This window comes from Sphaeramia orbicularis, chromosome 4 (assembly GCF_902148855.1).
Source record: "Sphaeramia orbicularis chromosome 4, fSphaOr1.1, whole genome shotgun sequence".
Classification (NCBI taxonomy): Eukaryota; Metazoa; Chordata; class Actinopteri; order Kurtiformes; family Apogonidae; genus Sphaeramia; species Sphaeramia orbicularis.
The window spans coordinates 40,877,765-40,900,122 of record NC_043960.1 but is presented as its reverse complement, the minus strand read 5'-3'; the positions used below and the strand labels follow the sequence as shown (position 1 = coordinate 40,900,122).

Sequence of the window (22,358 nt, the reverse complement as noted above, 5' to 3'; positions counted from 1 at the left end):
ATTTTAGGTAATCAGCTCGAAGTTTGGACATATTTTCAGTTTTTACTACAACTGCTGCTGCTGATAAACTATTATGGCGTACTCTGAGAAACGTTCGTCGGAAGTTTGGACGTTTATGTGCAAATGTCGTGATGTAACTAGTTAGAAAACATAAGAAATTAAGACAGAATTGAAATGATTGAATACATTTTTTCTGGAATGAACGAAATAGAGATAGCTTTGCGGCACCTGGAGGGTTCAAATTCAAACTTTATGAACTATTAGGGTCTAAATACACAAATAAATGTACCAAAGATTAATAAAAGTGAGTTTTGCAAAATATGACCCCTTTAATGTAATTTCACTTTACAACTAATTTTGTTGCTGCTGTTCACCTTCATGACAGATTAAATCCTATGCATCTGTAATATCCAGTATTATCCACGGTGTCCAACAGAAACAATGGTTTTTCCTATGTTTGTATCCTTTGAAAACCAGTTATTTCCATTAATAACACGGTATTATCCATCATAATTTAATATGCCAACAATAACTCCAAGCAGTGTAAAAACCTTTAAGAAATGAAAACAGCCTGGATATATAAGAGGAAAAATCTACAATATGAATTAAATAAATTAAATGAAAAAAACTAAAAGGGGGGGTTAATCAATATATGGCTTCATTACTTCTCAGTCCTACGGTATTACTGCTTTGAAACTGTCTCAATACTGACATCCAATAACACTCCATAATATATTTTAACATTTTACACTGTACAGCATGTAGTTGCTCTCATTCCTCATTTCAAGTCTTTGAAATCTCACACAATCTGCTGGTACATGGAGGCTTCAGTCAAAAAGATTTGCTCCTTGACTCTTTCAGAGATGGTATCAGACTTGAAGGTTTTTTTCAAAATGTTTTTTTTTATCATGCTCACATAATTGTAATCTGAAAACCAATCAGATCAAATGACATAAGAAAAGATTTCAGAAATGTGTAGTTTGCTTGTTTAATTACTTTTCTTGCAACATTTTAACTCAAGTCTCTTTACTTTCAACTCAATTTCAAAGGAATAATCTGTTATAAAAGAAAGACTGCCCTAAAGTCTCCATCTGTGCACATCACACATGACAGTTTCATTCATTTTGATCTAACACAGGCCGACTGTCTCAACATTAACCCTTAAAGATCAGTCACAACCAAAAGCATTTAATGATCTAAAATGTTTAATAACTTTTGAACTACTAAACTTATCAATACATTGAGATAACTCAGGTAAAATGCAGATTCTCCACTTTTCAGCATGGAAACACTGTCATCTTCTGCAACATTGATTTAGCAATAAAACCCATATAGTTTGACCTAAGTCAGTGGCTGAAGATGCTTATTTTTACATTCAGCAAATGGCAGATTTTGCTGAAGTCACCTTTTCCTCAAGTTTCTTTGTTTAGGTATAATCATCCTTGAATGAATAAATAATGTTTGACTGAAAAATGCAAGATGCAGAGAATAATATTAGGATATTGATGATAAATCACCTAAACCATAAAGACCCAGTGCTACTTTTGTGGCAGTTCCCAAATAGTTTTTTTCTCCCTATTTAACCTTTCTTAAGTGATTTATCACCATTTCTTATAATACTATCCTCAGCATTTTGTGTTTTTTCAATGAATAACAGGTATTTCCCCATATTTAATTCACTGATCATGTAGATGTAAATTAAATCTCAGATTAAAGTTGAGGGTAGTTTTCATCAAAAACAGAGAAAATGGAAGAAAAAGTGACTTTTTCAGCAATAACTAACCATAACACAAGTGTCTCCATCCACTGGCATTGATCCAACTCCATGGGTTTTACTGGTGAATCAATGTTGTAGAAATGACGCTGTTTCCACGGTAACTATGGAGCCTATGAACGTCCAAATGTGTCATATCTGATGACCATGAAAAGATGAAAAACTGTATTATACCAATTATTTACATGTATTGATAAGATTAGTGGATCAACAGGTATTAGACAGTTAAGATCAGTCAATGATTTTGGTCGCTGGCGGATGCTTGGGTCTTTATGGGTTGAGAAAGGTTATATAAAGGAGAAAATTTTATTGGGAAGACATCACAAAATTAGCTGTGGGTCTTTAACCCATAAAGACCCAAACAGCAACGATGACCAAAATCATCCATTGATCTAAAATATTTTATAACTTCTGAACCATTAATCCTATCGACACATGTAAATAATTGGTGTAAAATGCAGTTTGTCATCTTTTCATGGTCATCAGATATGACCCATTTGGACATTCAGAGGCTCTGTAGTGAATGTGGAAACACTGTCATCTTCTACAACATTGATTCATTTGTAAAAACCCATGGAGTTGGATCAATGTCAGTGGATGGAGATATTTGTTTTTATGTGCAGTTACTGATATCTTTCTAAAAAAGTCCCTTTTTCTTCAGTTTTCTCGGTTTCTTATATAATAACCCTCAACTTAAACCTAAGATTCTATGTACATCTACATGATCAATAAATTAAATACAATAAAACACATGGCTTTCATTGAAAAACATCAAATACAGAGGATAGTGTTATAATGAATGGGGAAAAATCATTTAAGAAAAGTGGAATCTAGAGAAAAAAAAATATTTGGGAACTGCCACAAATGTAACACTGGGTCTTTACAAGTTAAGAATTAAAATATAATGAAGGTGATTGTAATCTGAATTCAAATGTCATCCAATACAAAACAGGCAAGGTTACACTGGTCTACAAGGAAAATGCTTCCAGAAAAAAACTAATGAAATTTTATCACATGACAGTCACTGATAAGACAAATCAAGTAAAAAATGCTGGTTGGCTGAACTTTCCAAGATACAGCCTTGGGTCAAAATGTGAAATTCAAGAATTAACAAGAGAATGGATTTGACTCAAAAGGAATATTTGTCTCAGAGCTACAAGATCTACTTCAAAACACTGTCTGCCCATTAGAATACATTCACTTTACAGGTTCTATTTAGTGGAAGATTTATAAAACTATTATATAAATGTACATAAACCAATATATATGTGTAATGACACTTAATCATATACCTTGAAAACATCAGCAAACCGGCACTTTTGTCATTTATTTTCCAATTAATCTTATTAAAATACGTAACATTAGCACATTTAATGTCTGAAGCAAATCATTTCTAAAAAATTGTAGACCAGTGTTACTTTATACTTTTTTACTTTGACAGCATTATGTTTTAACATCTCTGAAATTATACAATATAGCACAAACATAATCCTTAGTTTGGACATTCAGTAGAATAATGTACTATATTTCCACTAAATACTTCATACATTTACCTAAGCATTCATACTACTGTACATAGTATTTAATAGTGCATATCAGGTATCAAGTATCCTCTTAAAATTTTATGCACACAGGATAAAACAAAGCAACGGACAAGAAAGTAAAGCAAACTTTTAGAACAAGTGGAAGAAGTTGAATCGTTTTTATCTTGTGATGAATAAAACATAGCATGGAAGGACAGCAGATGCAAGTGTGGTTTGTTTTTGTGCGAGTGGATGGTCTAACAAAACTACTCGCAGTCTTATTGCTTTGTTTTGCGGGATGGTAGAGAAATGCTTCCTTTAACAAGACCTTGGAAGGCGCGTGGAGACAAATGGGGGGGGAAAAAACAAAGCGACAATGCAGAAATAACATGAAAAGAGCGTCGCCTGCTCTTAAACACTGATATGGTATCGTTTACGAAGAAAGGGAAAAGGATGTTGAGACAGAGGGACCCCCGCCAAGCCGAAAACTAGTAACCATGGCAACAGAGGAAGCACAAATGGAAATGGATGGGGGGGGGCTTCTGATCAGGGTAAAAAAAAACACACACGCACATTTAACTGTATGCTTTAGGGGTTGCCTCTTCAAAGCGCAGATCTGAGGGCTATGTCCATTATAATGTAAACTGAATGAGGGGAGACTGGTTTCCTCCATCTTTTTCACTGTGTTTGATCAGTGGTCTGTGTTTCACTGCAGTGCTACCGCCTTTCCCCTACAGGAAGCACATGTATCTCAAATATCCAAGACACACATGCAAATAAACCACACACACACACACACACACACACACACACACACATATATAATATATATATATATATATATATATATATATATACACACACACAGCTGAAGCACCCTGTATCTGTTTGGGTGTGTGTCAGGTTTGTGTACACGTGTCTAGTGCACAGCATGTCTACTGAGTTGACATCATTGCAGGGTTTGAAATGATCTCCGTGCTGACAGTGTCTTGCATGAGAATCTCCACAAAAATCCCCCCTCCAGCTCCCACCTGCCTTGTCTGTTCTTGCACATGTACTTCTCTCCTCCTCTTCCACTCCCTCTCGTCTCTCCCGTGTGTTTTCCTCTATTGTCTCCTACATACACTTCTGTTTCTTCTCTCCTCCCACTCGCACATCTCCTCCTTCTCATCCTCACTTTTGTTACTTTTGATATCTGTGTTATTATCGTTTTATCCCATTTCAGAGTAAACACAAACCTCTACACAATGGGTGTCAAACTCATGTTAATTCAGGAGCCACATTCAGCCCAATGTCATCTCAAGTGGACCAAACCAGTAACATAAAAACCTTGCAATAATAGTAAGTAGTAATAGTAAAAGTAAACATTAAATTATGAGAAGTAAATAGTCCTGAACAACCATGTATAACCTGAAATTTCTTTTAAAAAATAACAAGTGCAATTTCAGTATTATACTGTATCTTAGCTTATTAACACAACTTACAAATGAGCACAAAACATTTAGTAACAGCCTAGAATATAGTTCAAATTGCACGTATTTTTTCTCATACATTCCAGGTTGTTTATACAGGGTGACCCAAAAAAACGGGAATTTTTGAAGTGCGTATTGGCAGACATGAGCAAGTGGCAGCACTGCGAGACAGTGACCTTGAGCAGGTAAACACACCCCCATTTTAGTAACCATTGGCAGCTGTGCTAGAATTGTTCAGTAACCGTGTGATCTCAGATTCGGTAACGTTCCCTGGCCCCCTAGATCGCCAGATTTGTCCGTTTGTGATTTTTCTTGTGGGGCTATCTCAAGAGTAAAGTGTACATGACTCGACCAAGAACTCTGGATGAGTTCAAACAGAATTCAGGATGAAATTCACAGTATCCCAGCTGAGATGTTGCAGCGGTCAATGAGGAATCTCAACAGCAGATTTCAAGAATGCATTCACACAGGAGGACGCCATCTACAGGAAGTATTTTTAAAAAATGAAACTTCCATCATTCGTTTCTTAACTGGCATGTTTTAAGGTTTCAATTACTATGAATAAAATATTTTCTTCCATCACTCTTGGTTTTATTGGATTGTTAAAAAGTTCCTGTTTTTTTGTGTCACCCTGTATTTGCTCAGGTTATTCACATTTTATTGTAGATAGTTTGTAAATGTAAGCATTTTCATAGCGTAATTTGCAAAACGATGTTGTTCTCTGTGAGGGAAAGACTAACGGATTCGTGATACTTAGGCTGTCCCTCGGGTTTTTACAGATTTGATGAAAAATTGGTAACGAATGTCACATATATGTTACACGTAGATAGAAAAAGATCCAATATTTGCTTGGATAACTTTAGGGTGAAAGTATCAGTTGAAATCAATTGACGTTGGAATGAATAGAACATGATCTGTCTCTCCTATTGGAAGTGGTGGGACAGCTGGGAAACCATGTGACAGTGAATCTAGAGATCACCTTCGGCAAAATCATGTAAAATCATGTGAGATCACACAAGATCACACGAGTGACTGTCAAATCTTCTACCAGTAAACATTTTCTATAAATCATTAGCCTCATAGCATAATTTCCAAACCCACACAGAAATGGACAAAAGTATTGGGACACATTGAATTCAGGTGTTTTCTTTTCTAACAGGGGTCTGGGATACAAAACAATAATAACAAATATCATAATATAGTTTTATATTTGGGTATGTATCATTGCATTTTCATTGGTAGTTTAGTTTAAATTCTTACCTTTGCTTCCAAAATGCCCCAGAGATGGTTTTTACTCAATTTCTCTCAACAATAACTTTTTTTTATCCATAATTATTATTTTAAATGTTCTACCTCTATATTTCTTAAATATTGTTCATGCTCTGACTTTCTACCACAATTAACATCTACTTTCTTCACATCTGAGAGCGAATGAATAATGGATCAATAATGTAAAGCACTTTGGGTGTCTAGAAAAAATCTAATCCATTATTATTATTATTATTATTATTATTATTATTATTATTATTATTATTATTATTATCTCAGGAAGAAAAATCTCCTATTAAACATAAGGAAATAGTGATTTTTATAAACTATAGGGACAAAAATATTGGGACACATAATGGCTACAGCTGTAAGGTGTCCTGTTCTTGCTGATTTGAGATATAAACATCATATATTAATAATCAATACGATATTTATCACGTTTATCATTATTATTTTTGTAGCCCTGTTAGAAAAGAAACATCTGAATTCAACGTGTCCCAATACTACAGTGTATGAGTGGGCAATTATTGCTATGAGGCTAACGATATGTCATATTGTCTAACCTAGTACAGTATATCTTTGCTATTTTCAAACTTTCTTCTCCTTTCCTTGTTGTTTTTTTTGTTTTTCATTCACATTCCTTTCATCTCTTATTCCCACTCCCTTCCTCCTCTCACCTCTTTCTGACCCAGACTGCCCCGTCTTGCCTCTTCATCTTCACCTGGTGACAAATATTACCCACTAGGCTTCGGCTTTGCTCCTACCGCCCATGTCAGACTTCACAGGAACCCTACCAAGGCTGTTGCTGAGACTAATGCACCTTCTGAAGCCATAATGATGCATTTATTCCATGTGGCATGCTGCCAACATCTCACATTCATGAATACATGTTCACCTACAGCAGCACTTGTACAAAGTGGCAGGTGTGTTTGCATCATCACCGGCATATTCTGGCCTCCTGCCACAAAAACGCTCCTTCTTTCAAATTCTTGGGATGTCAAAAAAAGTGTCAGGGGTAAGTTTTAGCGCCAACCCCCCCTGTAGTTTTCAACCTCCCGCTGACTATTTCCAGAGCCGCTCAGATGAGAGAGAAGCGTACGATGCAGGTAGGGAGCATGTGAACGCAAATACACAAGACGTTAATGCTCTCAAAGCCCCGACTCCTCCAGAAACGGCATACAGTGTCTTCTTGCATGTCATGTGCACTGAAAGGCATATATGAGTGTTGTTGTGAGTGTGTTATCATTCTCCTCAGAGGTTCTGTGTGTGTTTGTGCGCTGCTTGGCAAGTTGGCTGTATAAACTACCTGGCAGATGTAACCTGAGGGCCTCTGCACCAACATATACACACATGGAGGAAGACAGAGGACTTGGCTGGGTTTTCATCATCTCTCTGCCCAGGAATCGGAGCCCTGAGTCACAGAAAGGCCCCTGTGCCAGGTCCATGGATTTTTTTTTTTTTTTTTTTTTAACCTCCACAGAAGGCAAAACAGTATAATACAGAGAGGAGCAGACGTCGGGGAGGCCACGGAGAGCTGAGGGGGTGTGCCGTCTGTCTTACGTACTTACAAAACATGCATATACACACAGATTCACAGCAGGGAGTACAAGGAGAGCAGAGAGAGGGCAGACGAAGGCTCAGGGATGTGTGTTTGGATTTTATACTATTCCCTACAGAGATCTCTGGAATTAAAAAATACAACAGCCAAAAAACAGACACACACACACACACTGCAAATTATTTGGTTCTTACCAAGATAAAAGAAAAAAAAACCCAAAAACTTAGATTTATTAGTGTTAGACAATTTCTCTTGTTTTAAGAGTAAATTTCTTATTTTAAAGGGGTCATACTTTGCTAAACCCACTTTTATTAGTCTTTGGTACATTTATTTGTGTATTTGGGGACCTTAATTTTTATTTTTTTTTATTTTACCTTTATTTAACCAGGAAAACCTCATTGAGATTAAGAATCTCTTTTTCAAGAGTGTCCCGGCCAAGACGGGCAGCAGTACATTAAATAGTTACAGACAGACTTCCATACATAAAACAAATACATAAAAAGCACATAGACAAGTCAAACCTTCTAAAGTCAACTCAAGAAGTGCTCATGAAATGTAGACAAAAGTGCGTCAGGTAAAACATCTGCAGCCAGATATCTCCCTCTCTAAGTCACACAGCATCCTCTTAAAAGTGTCCAACGAAACCAGATCCTGCAGTTTCAGGTCTTTTTGTAGTTCATTCCAGGTGAATGGGGCCGCATACCTGAAGGCCTTTTTCCCCTGTTCAGTTCTAACTTTAGGAACAGACAGGGGAAAAAGGCCTTCAGGTTAATAGTTAAAAAGTTTGAATTTGAACCCTCCAGGTGCTTGCAAAGCTATCTTTATATTCATTTTGGCAAAAATCGAGCAGATTTCTACACCCGTTTCTTAATTTGTTACATTTTATACTAACGTCGCAACATTTGCACATCAAGACGTCCGACGAACATTTCTCAAAGTACGCCATAATTGTTTATCAGCAGCAGTGATTGTAGTAAAAACTGAAAATATGTCAGAACTTTGAGTCGATTATCTAAAATGTTCAGCTGTTGGTTGTATTAATGTACACAAGTGGCTGAGCAGGACAGAAAGCGCAGTCAACAACCTGGAGGGGGTGGGGCGTGAAGTGGCTCATTTGGGTTTAAAGGGCCAGTGCTCAAAACGACCTTTGTGGTGTCATTACTCAGAAACACACTGCAAAAATTAAAATCTTACCAAGTGATTTTTTTTGTTGTTGCTTGAATTAAGCAAAAAAAAAAAAAAAAATCTTGAATTAAGCAAAAAAAAAAAAAAAATCTGCCAATGGAACAAGTAAAAATTATCTTGGTAAGATTTCTTGAAATAAGATTTTCAAAATCTATTGTTTAAAAATAAGTTCTTATATCTCACTTACAAGTTACTCTTTAGGTGAAATTGTCTTATTCTAAGTGTGATGAGATATTTTGACAAGAAATGAGAAAAAACACACTTGGTAAGATTTTGATGGTTGCAGTTGTAGGGATGAAGATGGACCTGTGGAGTTGAATTAATGAAGAATTCAGACCCAAGCATAGCATTTACAGTTTATGTAGCCCACAGGGAAATGTTTTAAAGTGCATAATTCCATTTAAAAAAAAAAAAAAAAAAAGAAAAATATCACCCTTTAAGTGTTTGTACATCTGTAAACATGCTTATTTCTAGATTTAACAATCTTAATTCAAGAAAGCTTGTCAAGTGAAGTTATCTTGCTGCATGGACAGATATTTCACTTGTTTTTGACTTCTTCCTCAGATTAAGTATTTTTATTTTGTTTTTAGACACCCCTTTTTTGCAGTGCACATACAGTGGTGAAAAGCAAGAACATTCACTCAAGTGTTTCAGTACAAACTCAAGTGTTTGACTGTTTCCATTTTCTATTACTTTACAATTTCTACTCCTCTACTGTGTTTTCTTCCTCTTGTGTAGTAAACCGAGCATCTTTGGATTCTATCAGGACTGCTGGTTATAATATAAGATACTGAAAACAATCATGTTTTATTGATTTCTGTTTAAACCAATTGAGATCATCTAATACATTAACATTTTAGAAGTGCAGTAAGCTTTGGACAGAAACAGGTTATCTTCTTTTAAACATTAAAACTATATATGAAACCCATTTGAGAAGCATTCAATACTTCACAGTACACTTCTGCCGATGCTTCCTTTCTAAAATACCCAGCAATGTTTTTCTTGGTCTGTGATAATCAAGGTTTTTAAAGAGTCAGTAAAAGAGACATGCAAACAAATGCAAAATGTCAAACCTCTTTCAAGAGAGTGAATAATTTGCTGACACATAATGAGAGGATTAAGTTCCTAAACTTCAGCTCTTCAACCAAATCAAAGCAAATTTTAATGAGTTCTGCAAATACTATTACAAAAAAAACGGTATATTTGAGGTTGAACAAAATATGAACTATCATTTCCGCATTTAACAAATGTTTGGAGTGGATGAATGTGAGCTTCGGAAATCTCTCTTTACATCTCATCTTTTCGCCTCTTTGAAATGCTGTTGGGGTAATTATGAAGAGATCAAATGAGTAGAATACGTGGGCTCTTACTGTAGTTAAGCTGTGGCAGTCTGCCAGTTTGTCATGATTTGCTGTTATAGAGAGAAAAATGAGATAAATGACCGATAGAGAAAATGTCAGTGTGACTGAAGAGATCTAACAAACCAAGTGAAGGGATGAGTTGCTATTCCCAGACTAGTACAGAGGGCTTCAAATCCCAATGGACAGTGAGAGGATCATTAAATTTACTAACATGACAGTCACTCACTAATGAATGCTCATTTGTTTTCTAAAATTTGGATGCCGTATTAGCGAGTGTAAGCTATAATTAGGTCAATTAACAAGCCAGGGGCATGCATGTGGAATTTTTTGCAGAATGAGGTTAATTAGTAATAACGCAATGATATTATAAAACAAACATGAGCTTGAGAAAATACAGAAAAAGCCAAATAAATATCTGACACATTTTTTGTTAAGACACTCCTTAGCACTTGGTTTGGAAGGATGCTGTATTATTGTTTGATTTTAGTTTAATTCGTACAAGTTGTTCCTGTTGGGGTGATTGTGTGCTGGGCTCGTTCCTGGAGGAGATGTGGATCCTATTTATCACTGATTGGAAGGACATGCTTGATTGCACTTAGCACAAATCATCATGCCTCTCACAAAGTCCCTATGCTTCCCTTGGAGCTTTACAACCGGATTTCAAATTGCACCGGGGGCATCATTTATCACGTCCCACGGACTGACGCTCTGTGTGACAGGAAGGGGACTGACCCACACATTATGCTTCCATCTAAATCTGATTAAAATTTATCATTTAGAATTCAACTCTTATTTTGATTACTTTTACTCAAGAAGTTACGTGATCACTCCTGTTTGTCTGTCTGCATATCAGATGGATTATGCATGAACTACTGCAACAATTTTCATTTTTTTAAAAGTTGGAGAAGGGTAGAGCATGTTCCAAAGATAGGTTGTTCATCGGTGAACATAAGGGACTGCACATATCACAAGTAATAAAAGGGATTTTCAATAAAGGACACAGAATCTTACACTTTATGTTTATTTAAAATGATTCAGACTCATAGGGTTCAGCTGGTATTGAGGAGTCTGAGTGGTCCTAAAACAGAAAATGGGAGAAAACGCTGTGGAGGAGGTCATGGCTGAGAAGATGGAATCTGTATGGGTGTTATATCTTCTGCCAAGTGAGAGGAAAATAAAGGTTTTTTTTTTTTTTTTTTTTTTTTTTTTACTTTAAGATGGGTGTAATGCAAGCCTGTTAGGGTTAAGAGATCCTGCAGGATTTCAGTCTGCAATGGTGGATTTACCTACCGGCACCCTTGGCGCCATGCCCCCCCCCCCCCCCCCCCAATTGAACTTGTAAAATGTTGAAAATACTGTATGCATCCCAAGGCTCTCCTATCTCTTCTATTGGAGCGGAGGGTCTACTGCACACATGCCATTTATGACGAGAGTCTATGTGATAAAGGGAGTTAAACCTAAAGTAGACTAAGTCTAATCATGAAGAGACAAGTGTCTATTCAAGCAACAGTTGGGTCTGCATGAAAAACAAACGGGCAGCCACAGAAAGTATGGAATGTATGACACAGTTGGAACTATAGAACTGCATGGGCTGAATATTAAATCTCTTTAGTTGCCGTGGAACACAGCCGGTGATCGAGTCAGTGACACGAAGTTGTCAAAATTATTTGGAATCCATGGAATTCAATGCCATAACTGAGGACAACCTTATTAAAGCCAACTCTTTGCTTGGTTCTAAAAGTGGTCACATTAGTGAAGTTAAACTGTATTAATTTAGTAGTGTATGATAATAAACAAAAATACAGTTGTATGTGATTTGAAGCATTTATAATGCTAAATTTGCTTTGTTTCGTCCCCTTGAATCTCCACCGGGGCTCTGACCCTGGACTCCACCATTCTACTTTCTGGGTTCATCACTGGTCATTGTCCCCACTTACTACTAGTTTATTACTAGTCTATTTAACAACATTCAGATTGTCTGTTAACCCCTCACACTACAGGATCTGAAGGTGAACATGAACTATGAGTCATACACCAGATTTACTGCACATAGTGAAGCTTCAACTCTTATTACACTGTCCTCACATGCTCTGTTTGGGCTGAGAGAGACTCAGTAAAGGTTTAGGATTTGGACTCATGTGGTGCATACACTGCGGGTCAGGTGACAGGGACTGCCAACAGTTTAATGAGGACTTACCGCAGCCCACAGTTTGGAGCAGAAGGAGGGCCAGCAGGGGCTGCAGTCCACACACAGACAGTATACCCTGCATCCTGCTGCACCTAGAGACAGAGATGAAAACACAGAGAGGAAATGTGAGCACACAAAGGAAACTGAAATCAACATGTTGCCCGTGTGTGGTTTTTCTGTAACACACTGTGTGCTAGGATGAGTCACTTGTCAAGGGAATTTTTCTTTTTCCTTTTTTTTCTCAGCGCTGGCCTCAGGATAGAGGGTTGTCAAGTCATACTTCATTTCCATTTACTGTTTCATAATGTAGGAGTGAAGTCCTCTGAAGTCTATTGAGACTGTAATTGTGTTTAAGGCTTTTAAAGAGCTGTACAAATAAACTTAACTTGAGCTTCATCATCTTTCATCTCTTTGAAGTGTATTTAAAAATACTGTTATCTTTACACTTCAGAGACAAGTACTCTTCTCTTTTTATAGAAAACCCTTGCCCTTAATGAAATTTAATGTCTTCATTCAAATGATGACTTTACTCATTTATTCCAGGTCTATTCAGGGTCACTGGGTGGTTAAAACTATCCCAGCATGCACTGGGGAGAAAGAAGAATAAGACCAGCCGGACTGGTCTGGCAAATTACCAGGGTGTTTTACAGACGCAGATGCTCATTTTAAACCCATTTACTATAAAAACCACCTGGTTTAAACGTCTCTGGACTGAAATCTACACTTACACAAGGATTATTATGTTAACCACCGAGCCACAATGATAATAAATACCAAAGTTATCCAGGAAGTAAAATAGCTTATGAATTCCTAGTTCTCATTGAAGATTCATCTGTTTTGATGACAGAGCTGCTGAGATCAATATATGAGACAAATCTCTGAGGGAAAAATTCAATCTACTGTTTACTGTGTAAATAAAAGCTTGTTTATCAGTATGTGGTGGGAGATTAACACAGTGCAGCTGTGTGCAGAAAAACAAAAGGTTGTGTGGAGGAGAAACGCACTCTTTATAACAGGGAGAGACACTGATGCATTTCAACACCATAAACAGCAAAATAAAAACACCAGAGCCAAATCTAACACAATGGACCTCTGGGTTCCCTTGTTGTACACATGCTGAAAACTCAACAGAGCACAATCATATCAAAGCAGCGCGATGCTGTCATATTAAACTTGGATAAATTTCTATATTTGAGAGCCAGGGTGACAGGAACTGTCCATGGTATGTCTTCATAGGTTCATTTTTTTGTCAGTAACCAGGGAATTTTGTACCAGTCGTATACACACACACAGGTACACTCTGACTAGATTTTTACTGATTTGTTTTGATATGAAGCATAAAAAACATTAGAAAATGACTATCTCAGTATATGTCATGGGGGCTGAAATGTTTTCGAGCCAACATGTCGTCAGTGCAACACAATATTTCAGGTTTATCTCTACATCTGTCCTCAAGGCCAGCAGTGAAAAAGAGAAGAACTGGAAAAGTTAAAATTATTTCCTGGTAACTTATAAATCAGACTTTCCTGTATATCAGACTGCATGTGATTGTAGCCACAGCCGGGGGGATGCTGACCACATGAGGGAGGTCAGCCTCTGGCACGGTGCAGGACAAACCCTGAGTAATAAATACGGCCTCTCTGGAGACGTGGCGGACCGAGCAGGGCCTGAGGGCAGCACAGGAGCTGGGGGGGTGGGGGGTTTAGAAGCTGGTAGTGGAGATGCCGGACACAGATAACCGGTGTCAGTTACAGCAGGACTGGTCTCTCTGAGTCAGTCTCAAAGGTACAGCCAAGGACAAAAACACTGACCTCATACCAAGTACCTTCATGGTACCTTGGCTGAATAGAAGCAGATTCAAAGGCCTATGAGTGTGTGGCATAGATTCAGACACAACGCTAAAAGACTACGATCATATGGTCATTTTCCAATGATGTGAATTATCTAATTGCAGTGGCTGAACTAAGCATCCTTGTTAAATACACAGTGTGTAGTATCTGCTAGGTCTCTAAACAATAATAATAAAACAGGAGTAGATGACATTGGAGATATTGGTATTGGAAAATCTGTTACATATTTACAGACAAGATTATGAATTCAAGTTTTAATCACAGTACATTATTCACATTTTATCATTGTAATTCAAATGTAATGTTCAACATTAAGTGGATGTGATGCATTGAAGGTAATCAAATTAAACCATGACACTGACTAAAACACATTTTTCTGATACTGAACATATCTGGAAACATTTGAGATAAGATAAGATAAGATAAGATAAGATAAGATAAGATAAGATAAGATAAGATAAGATAAAATAAGATAAGATAAGATAAGATAAGATAAGATAAGATAAGACTTTATTAATCCCACCATGGGGAAACAGCCGCAAAATCCAAAACACAAAGTGCAGAGAAGAGAGAAGAAACAGTGAAACATTAAATATATAGATAAAAACAGAAATCTGATATTTATATAAATAGTTACCCACACCTGTACATGGTGTGATATATTGGGGGGGGCAACTATTATATAGTGTGATGGCTGTGAGAAGGAATGACCTGTGGTTTAATGCAAATGAAGTATATAGTGTATGTGTATGAAATATGGAGGTCTAGCTGTTTAAGGTAGTGCAGAAATATTATATGTTACACCTTTAGTGACAAACTTTATGTTCATAATTAAAGGTTCTATGTTTGATATTTTTACTGACAACTAGCAATGATGCTGCAGATTGTAATCAAATGAATACCATCTGCCTCTCCTTCCCCTATGGTTGCACTAAAAATGCTAAAACCCTCACTATTAAAGTCAGCACTTGGTTTACCCATATATATATATATATATATATATATATATATATATATATATATATATATATATATATATATATATATATTCATTCATTATTCATTCTGAACCCACTTTATCCTCACTTGGGTCACGGGGGTCGCTGGAGCCTATCCCAGCCACTCATAGGCAAAGGTAGGGTACACCCAGGACATGTTGCCAATTCATCGCAGGGCAGACATATAGAGACAAACAATCACTCTCACATTCACACCTATGGGCAGTTCAGATTAACCTATTAACCTATCAGTGCATGTGTCTGGATGGTGGGAGTAAGCCGGAGTACCGGAGTGAACCCACGCAGACACGAGGAGAACATGCAAACGCCACACAGACTGGTGTTGGAATCGAACCCAGGACCCTCTTGCTGTGAGGCACAAGTGCTATCCACTATACATATATATGTGTGTATATATATATATATTATATATATATATATATAATATATATATATATATATATATATTATACCATATGTATATATATATATATATATATTATATATATATATATATATATATAAGGGATGGTAATAGCACCTGTCATAACACAGATAAAAAGAAAAAAACAGGAAATCTGCTCTGGTCTGCTACAGAAACATGCATGGCAATAAAACTTTGTGGACTCAGAGGAACTTATTGACCACTTTCATATGTGGTCCTAAATCCGATATGTATCTGATATTTTGCAATGTGAGTTCAGTTTGAACGGCCAGGTCGCATTTATCCATCCTTTAAGTCATTGAAATGCGACAAACGTCACAAATTGCATCCCAGGAGAAGAAGCAGTGGGAAAATACTTACTTAATACTTACTTCCATAAACACAGTGCGTGCCTGCGTGGTCACGTTAGGACCTCGTTTGCACATTCAGTTCAAACTCAAAACTGATAAAGGTTGCATTTAATGCGTAATATGAACAAGCACACCAAAAAATCAGATTTCACCAGAAAATCCAAATTGTGCTTTAAGACCTGCTGTCTGAACGTAGCCTTAGAATGCAAAGCTGCTTCTACTTAGAGGCCATCACTAAATTGGACAGATATTGGATCGTAGATGCTTTTATTGTACACTGCTGAAATGCCTTCAGTTATTTATGAGCGTCAGACCGTCTGTCCTCGAAGCCGTTTATCCACTAAGTTATCACAATCTGATTTTCATTCCACAGTAAAAAAAAAAAAAGTTTCATTAATGGGCTCTTTTTTGTGCAACTTTTTCAACCTCTAAACCTCTAAAATTTTCATCCACCATCTACACTGAATTAAATGTACAACGCCATGATAACCTTTTGGACTTATTAAAACCACCTCACTTCTTTATATCTACCAGGGCACAGCGGGGGTTCATTTATGGGCTTTGACCACTGTGTGTCAGCTCTATGCCCTCCCTTGAATTTTTTTCTGTTGAGATGCAAGGTTATCTCTTCACCAAATCACTCACGCAGTTTATAGAATTCTAGGACAAATACTGAGAAGCACGTGTGTCCTTAGTTGTGCTCAAGTAGGCATGAGACAAGCAACGTGCTGAGAGTGGCCCTTTTGAAACGTTTGTTTGCTCATGTCACGTTGACATCCCACACCTACACTAAGTCTAAATTCTGCTGCAGACACAATTACTACCCTGTAAATACAGAGCTCGCAGAACGGTGGAGGAGTATTTTGCATCGCTTGATTCAAGTCGTTGACATTTCACGGACATGGTGATGCACTTGAAGCTTGGACAATGACATAAAACACCTCACTTCCTGTCTCCTAAGTGGGCTGGTCAGAAAGGTTGAGAACATTGTGAAGATGGATGAAAGCAGATGAAAAAGGTCTGCATAAAGTAATAATACGCCAAGTGATTTTGAAGAAACCCACTATTTTATCAGGCCTAGTATTAGCTTTATGTTCCATGGCCTGGAAGGATGGAGAAGCAGCTTCTGACTGAGGGGGGCACCAGTTCAATTCCCTGGACCAGCAGAGAAATGTGCCCTTGAGCAATGCACCTAACTTCAGATTTTCTCTTTGGCTGGTTGTCATGGCAGCCCACTGCTCCTAGTCTGCAGTGTGTGGTGTGTTCCTACATGTTCATGGGTTAAATGGGGGTCAGTTTCAGTGTGTGTGGCATTTTTTTTAATTAAACCTTTATTTAACCAGATAGAGAACCACGGAGGTAAAGATCTCTTTTGCAAGGGCAAACTGGCCAATAGGTCAGCAGCAATGCCACGAAAGAATACAGATTTAAAAGACAGGTAATAACAATAAATGAAAACAAACAATATTTTAGGAACAACAGAAAAGTTTGACAGTTTTGACACTATACTGACAAATAAATCCTTCCTCTTTCTTTACTTCCTTCTGCAAGATCTCACAAGAATTTGTTGCTGGACAGAGACAAACCTCAACCAAAGTCTTTTTTTTCCTGATCCGTGAGTCAGAGAAGTTGTTTAAATGTCAGAATATTAAGAATGCATATGGAAAATGGGTCCGTTTTTACTTGGAGGATTTTACTTGGTAGTTTACAGTCCTGACTTTGGGAAGAAAGCACCAACTGAAACCTACAGATCTTCTTCTCTTTTACCTTGGGAATGAATGAGACAGAATCTTCTTCTAGTGTCCCAAAGGTGTGGGGCAGTAGTTCTCAAACTTTTTACAGTGGAGTACCCTTGAAATATACTTTTTTTAGCCAAGTACCCCCAACTCTTGCTTCAACATTTTGATGAAAAAAAAAAAAAAAAATCAGAAAAATGTGTTCCTGTGCCAAAGGTGTCTGTTTTTATTTTAAAACCTTTGTAAACAAACAACATAATTTAACTGTAATATATAAAAATAACATATTTTTAAAGTACATTTTGTGCCCAAAATGTAAATCGAAAAGTGGTTTCATTGATGACAAAAATAAATAAACTGGTCATTAATTAATAAACAAACCTTTTATCAACAAAAAATAATTACTTAGCTACTCAGATAAACTCATCTTGAAAAATATAAACTAGAAATTTCTTAAAATGTTACCAAAGCTTAAACATATGATTGACAATAAACTAGTATATGAATGTATTTATTGTGTTTTATATTTCAGAATTAATTCTTATTTATTTTGTATTTGGTACATGATAACTTACTTAATGCATTTTTCCCCAGAAAATTTCAAGTATTTCCATGTACTCCACCCTGGTGTGGGGCAATAAAGAACCACTATGTTTCTATAAAAAGCAAAGCAAATATGAAACTAAAAAAAATGTGATTTATGTGCATTTCCCAAAATTGGTTTGGAATAAACGGGTTAGGGCTAGGCTGGGTTGTGTGTCCAGTAGGTGGCGCTCTAAACAACATTAGACATGGCTCTATACAGTAGAACAGTAAAAGGAAAGGGGCATATGCATTAAAATGTTGTGGTCACTGTGCTCCTTGCAGAGGATGGGTTGTGCAAAAATCAACTCTATGTAATAGTGTGCATACCACTACACAAACTTTCAACCTACTGTGAGTAGCAAACTGTCATCTGCCAGTACCAGACTATAAGCACTGAAACTCCAACCAGAAACCAGAGCATTTTATAGGATTTTTTTTCTCCATTGAAATGGCTACGATGCCTTTTGTCACAAACAAGACAGAAGAATAACTGTCTCCTCAGTTCACATCTATTGTTATCAGACACGTTTTCATACTTTAACTGAATTTTTGTATGATGCAGCAAACAGCTGATCAATCAGGAGAGTCATGGGAATCTTTTCTGTCAGAACTACTTTGACAAAGGCTAAATTTAACTCACCTCAACCAAAATTTCTGGAAATTGGAAAGTTTAAAAATATTTATTTTTTTTCTTAACTGTTTTGTTTCTTTGAACTGTTCCAAAATGGTTAGAGTATGCTGGCTTTTGCAACATTAAGTTAAAATAACATAATAATATAAAATAATCTTTCATAGCTTTCATCTTGTTGCGTCTTTCGTATTGTTTCCTTTTGTTATATCATTTACAAACAATCTAAAAACACAAATGACAGCTACTTCAACTTGAAAATTCTGCCTTTTAGCCATAAAGGACCCAGAGCTACTTTTGTGGCAGTTCCTTAATAATTTTTTGTCTTTATTTAACCTTTACTGAAGTTATTTATCATCATTTTATAATATTCTGTATTTTTCACTCTGATTCATGTATTTCCCATATTATATTTTAGAATTAATTTAGATGTTCATGAAAACTCAGAGTAAATTCAAAGGTAATTACATCACAACAGAGAAAACTGAAGAAAAAGTTACTTTTTCAGCAACGATATCAATAACTGAATACAAAAACAAGCATTTCCATCCACTGTCATTGATGCAACTCTATGAGTTTTACTGGTGAATCAATGCTGTAGAAGATGACGGTGTTTCCACATTCACTACGGAGCCTCTGAACATCCAAACGGGTCATATCTGATGACCATGAGAAGATGACAAACTGTATTTTACACCAATTATTTACATGTATTGATAGGATAAGTGGATCAACAGGTATTAAACATTTTGGATCAGAGGATGCATTTGGTCAACAGTGAATGTTTGGGTCTTTATGGGTTAAACTTTTTTGACATTTATCATAATCCACACAAAAATGTTCCTCATACTAACATTTTGGCCACATCTCCTCCTTCATGATAAGCTCAGAGGCCTCCTGCTGAAAGTCAGCTCAGGCTCACCTGATGTGAATGTAACACCAGCCAGAGAGATCCAGCCAGATCTCAACATGTCAGACGGGTGCACTGTTCCCTATCTATCCTGCCACAGATACTCTGGATGTGACTGAGAGACAGACAGATAGACTACTACAGACAGACAGGGAGACAAGAAGACATAGAAGCCACCGAAATATGCCAGCTGTCGTCCTCCGTTCGTTTTCTGTCCCAGTCAAAGAGAGTTACTGGACTCACATCAGTCTTTTCCGTGAAGGGAGAGTGGTCAGACACATCTGTCATCTCATCCAGATTGTTCTGTCTAAATGCACTTGCCAGTCTACATCTTCTATAAGTGCATTCACAAAGGTAGTCTTTGTTGTTCGCTTATGTGTTTTTCTATTCTTTGCTTCTTCTGCTTCTCTAAAATTGTCCCGTCACTCTTTCTTCAACGTGGTGCATTATTAAGGAGCCTCATTAATCATTGAGGCCGGCTGTCTGTCACTCCATCACCACACACTGCTGTTGTTTCTGCAGCACACTTGCACACACATTCATACACAATAGCACTGGTTTCACCGGGGGGAGTTAGTTCCGTCAATGTCGGTGCATGAGTTCCTTAGAGTGAAAAATGAGGCTACCCTTCAAGGGACAAAAGACTGTTTTCCTTTTGGGAGGATATTACCAAGGTTTTAGCGAGCAACCTGTCACGCTGAGTCATACATAAATGGTTTTAGAGGTTCACATTTCCCGCACAAATGGAGCCAGCTGTGTGTTAGCACCTGTCTTATGGCATGCCTCATCCTTGGGTGACTTCTTTTGTTGAGCTTTAAAAAAAAAAAAAAAAAAAACAAAATCTCATCATCAGATGAGTGGGCTGCTATATTGAGCTGATAAAACCTACATGAGGTGAAATGGCATAGTTCTACAGAAAAGGTGAATCTCTTTGTGTGCCAGGATGAGTCAATGATAGCTATGATGATAGAAGTGAAAGACGAGATAAAGAGGTGGTGGGATATGACCGTAAGATGTTAAGAGGAGGGAGTAGGCGGGGAGATTGTTCTAAGAGTCACATAGTAAGACAGAAAAGGAGAAAATAAGAGGTATGGAGAGAAACTGAAGCTTATTTCAGCCATACTAAAATGCCAAGTCTGAGTGGATGAGGGGGGGACTTGAATCTTAAGCAGTCATAAATTTCCCCTGATGCTTTGCTAGCCCTGCACTCTATGTATATGCTTGGAAGGGAATGGAAGCTAGAAGAGTGGGTGGGTGGGGGGTGGGGGGGGGTGGGGGTACGGCGGGACTCCCAATGAGAAGATCCTGCCATCACATTCAGGATCCACCATATGGATTTAGACACGTAATGCAAGCCAGAGACAGTTTCATTCAATCACACATACACAGACATGCTGAGGTAATAACAATTTCCCTTACTCCCTGAGAGGTTGAAGAACATGCAGGTTTTGCAGCGGGAGAACACGAAGTAGCTCTGCATTAATCACATCTGCGATAATATGAAAATTAAATATGCAATGTGCAAAAATACCTTACGGGGATGCAAATGTTCCGGCATGCTTAGAATGTAAATGACAGGACAGATGCTTGTCTGAGTGTAGAGACATAAAGCACGCACATGATATATTGCAAAATCATTAGTGCGTACATCTGTGCATACGTCTCAACTCAAGAGCCACTTGAATCACTTTCTTAGTGAATGATTCTTACTTTGAGGCATTTTTTTCCTGCTTAACGGTGTGTCTTATGGCATTGTGCTCCTATTGCTGTTAAAAAAAATTGGCCTTTATTGGATTTTTTGGTTGAATACCATTTTATATGATGGTATTTTTAAAAGTGCCACTAATATATAGGTTATTATTAACAGACTCTGTGCATGACTGAGCAGTTACTCATGCATACAAGAAAAGATGCTGTTAATCAGGGGTTTGCAAAGAGGAGGGGGGATGAAAAGAAGTAATGAGGAGTGAATAAAAGCAAGGATGTGACTCTAGAGTTGAAAAGCGCTGTCAGTTACAGTTTGTGTACAGTTTGACTACACAGCAGCTTTATGCTTACAGTGTACTGTATGTGCATGTGTACAGTACATGCTTGGTTGGTTTTTAGCTTTAATTCTTTCATTTTTGGTAAATATGATAGTCCAAAAGTAAAAGAGAAAGTAAAAAAAAAAAAAAGAGAGACCCTTTGTACCACACAGTGCTGCACCTTATAAAGCGGTGGTGACACTGCTGAGCACCCTGATGGTGTGGAGTGGGAATAAGCTTCAGGGCTGCCTAAAACTATATAGAAACCTATTACTTACCACTGGAAGCCACACAGGTCTACCTTATTCATACAATGCACCCACCAGCAGCTAGAGGGTGGATACATATTACTTTGCTTTCTGCAGCCAGAAAGTATAAGCTGATTCTACTGTACATGTGAATAAAAAAGTCAGAAGTGAGGTGCAGAAAAGGAAGGAGGGCTAAAGTGAAAGATTGGAAAAGATAGAGAGGAGGAGGAAGGTACGTATTGTAAAGACAGAAT

General features: G+C 37.3%; 1 protein-coding gene across 1 annotated transcript in view; it reads right to left on the bottom strand.

Annotated features, from left to right (window-relative positions):
• ncanb (neurocan b) overlaps positions 1-12,418 on the bottom strand; it is a 212,827-nt gene extending 200,409 nt beyond the window's left edge. Inside the window, exon 1 of the mRNA XM_030132949.1 lies at positions 12,340-12,418. Within this exon, the coding sequence (XP_029988809.1) occupies positions 12,340-12,412 (73 nt within the window). The 5' untranslated portion in view covers positions 12,413-12,418. The remainder of the gene's footprint in view (positions 1-12,339) is intronic.
• Positions 12,419-22,358: the final 9,940 nt, after the last annotated feature.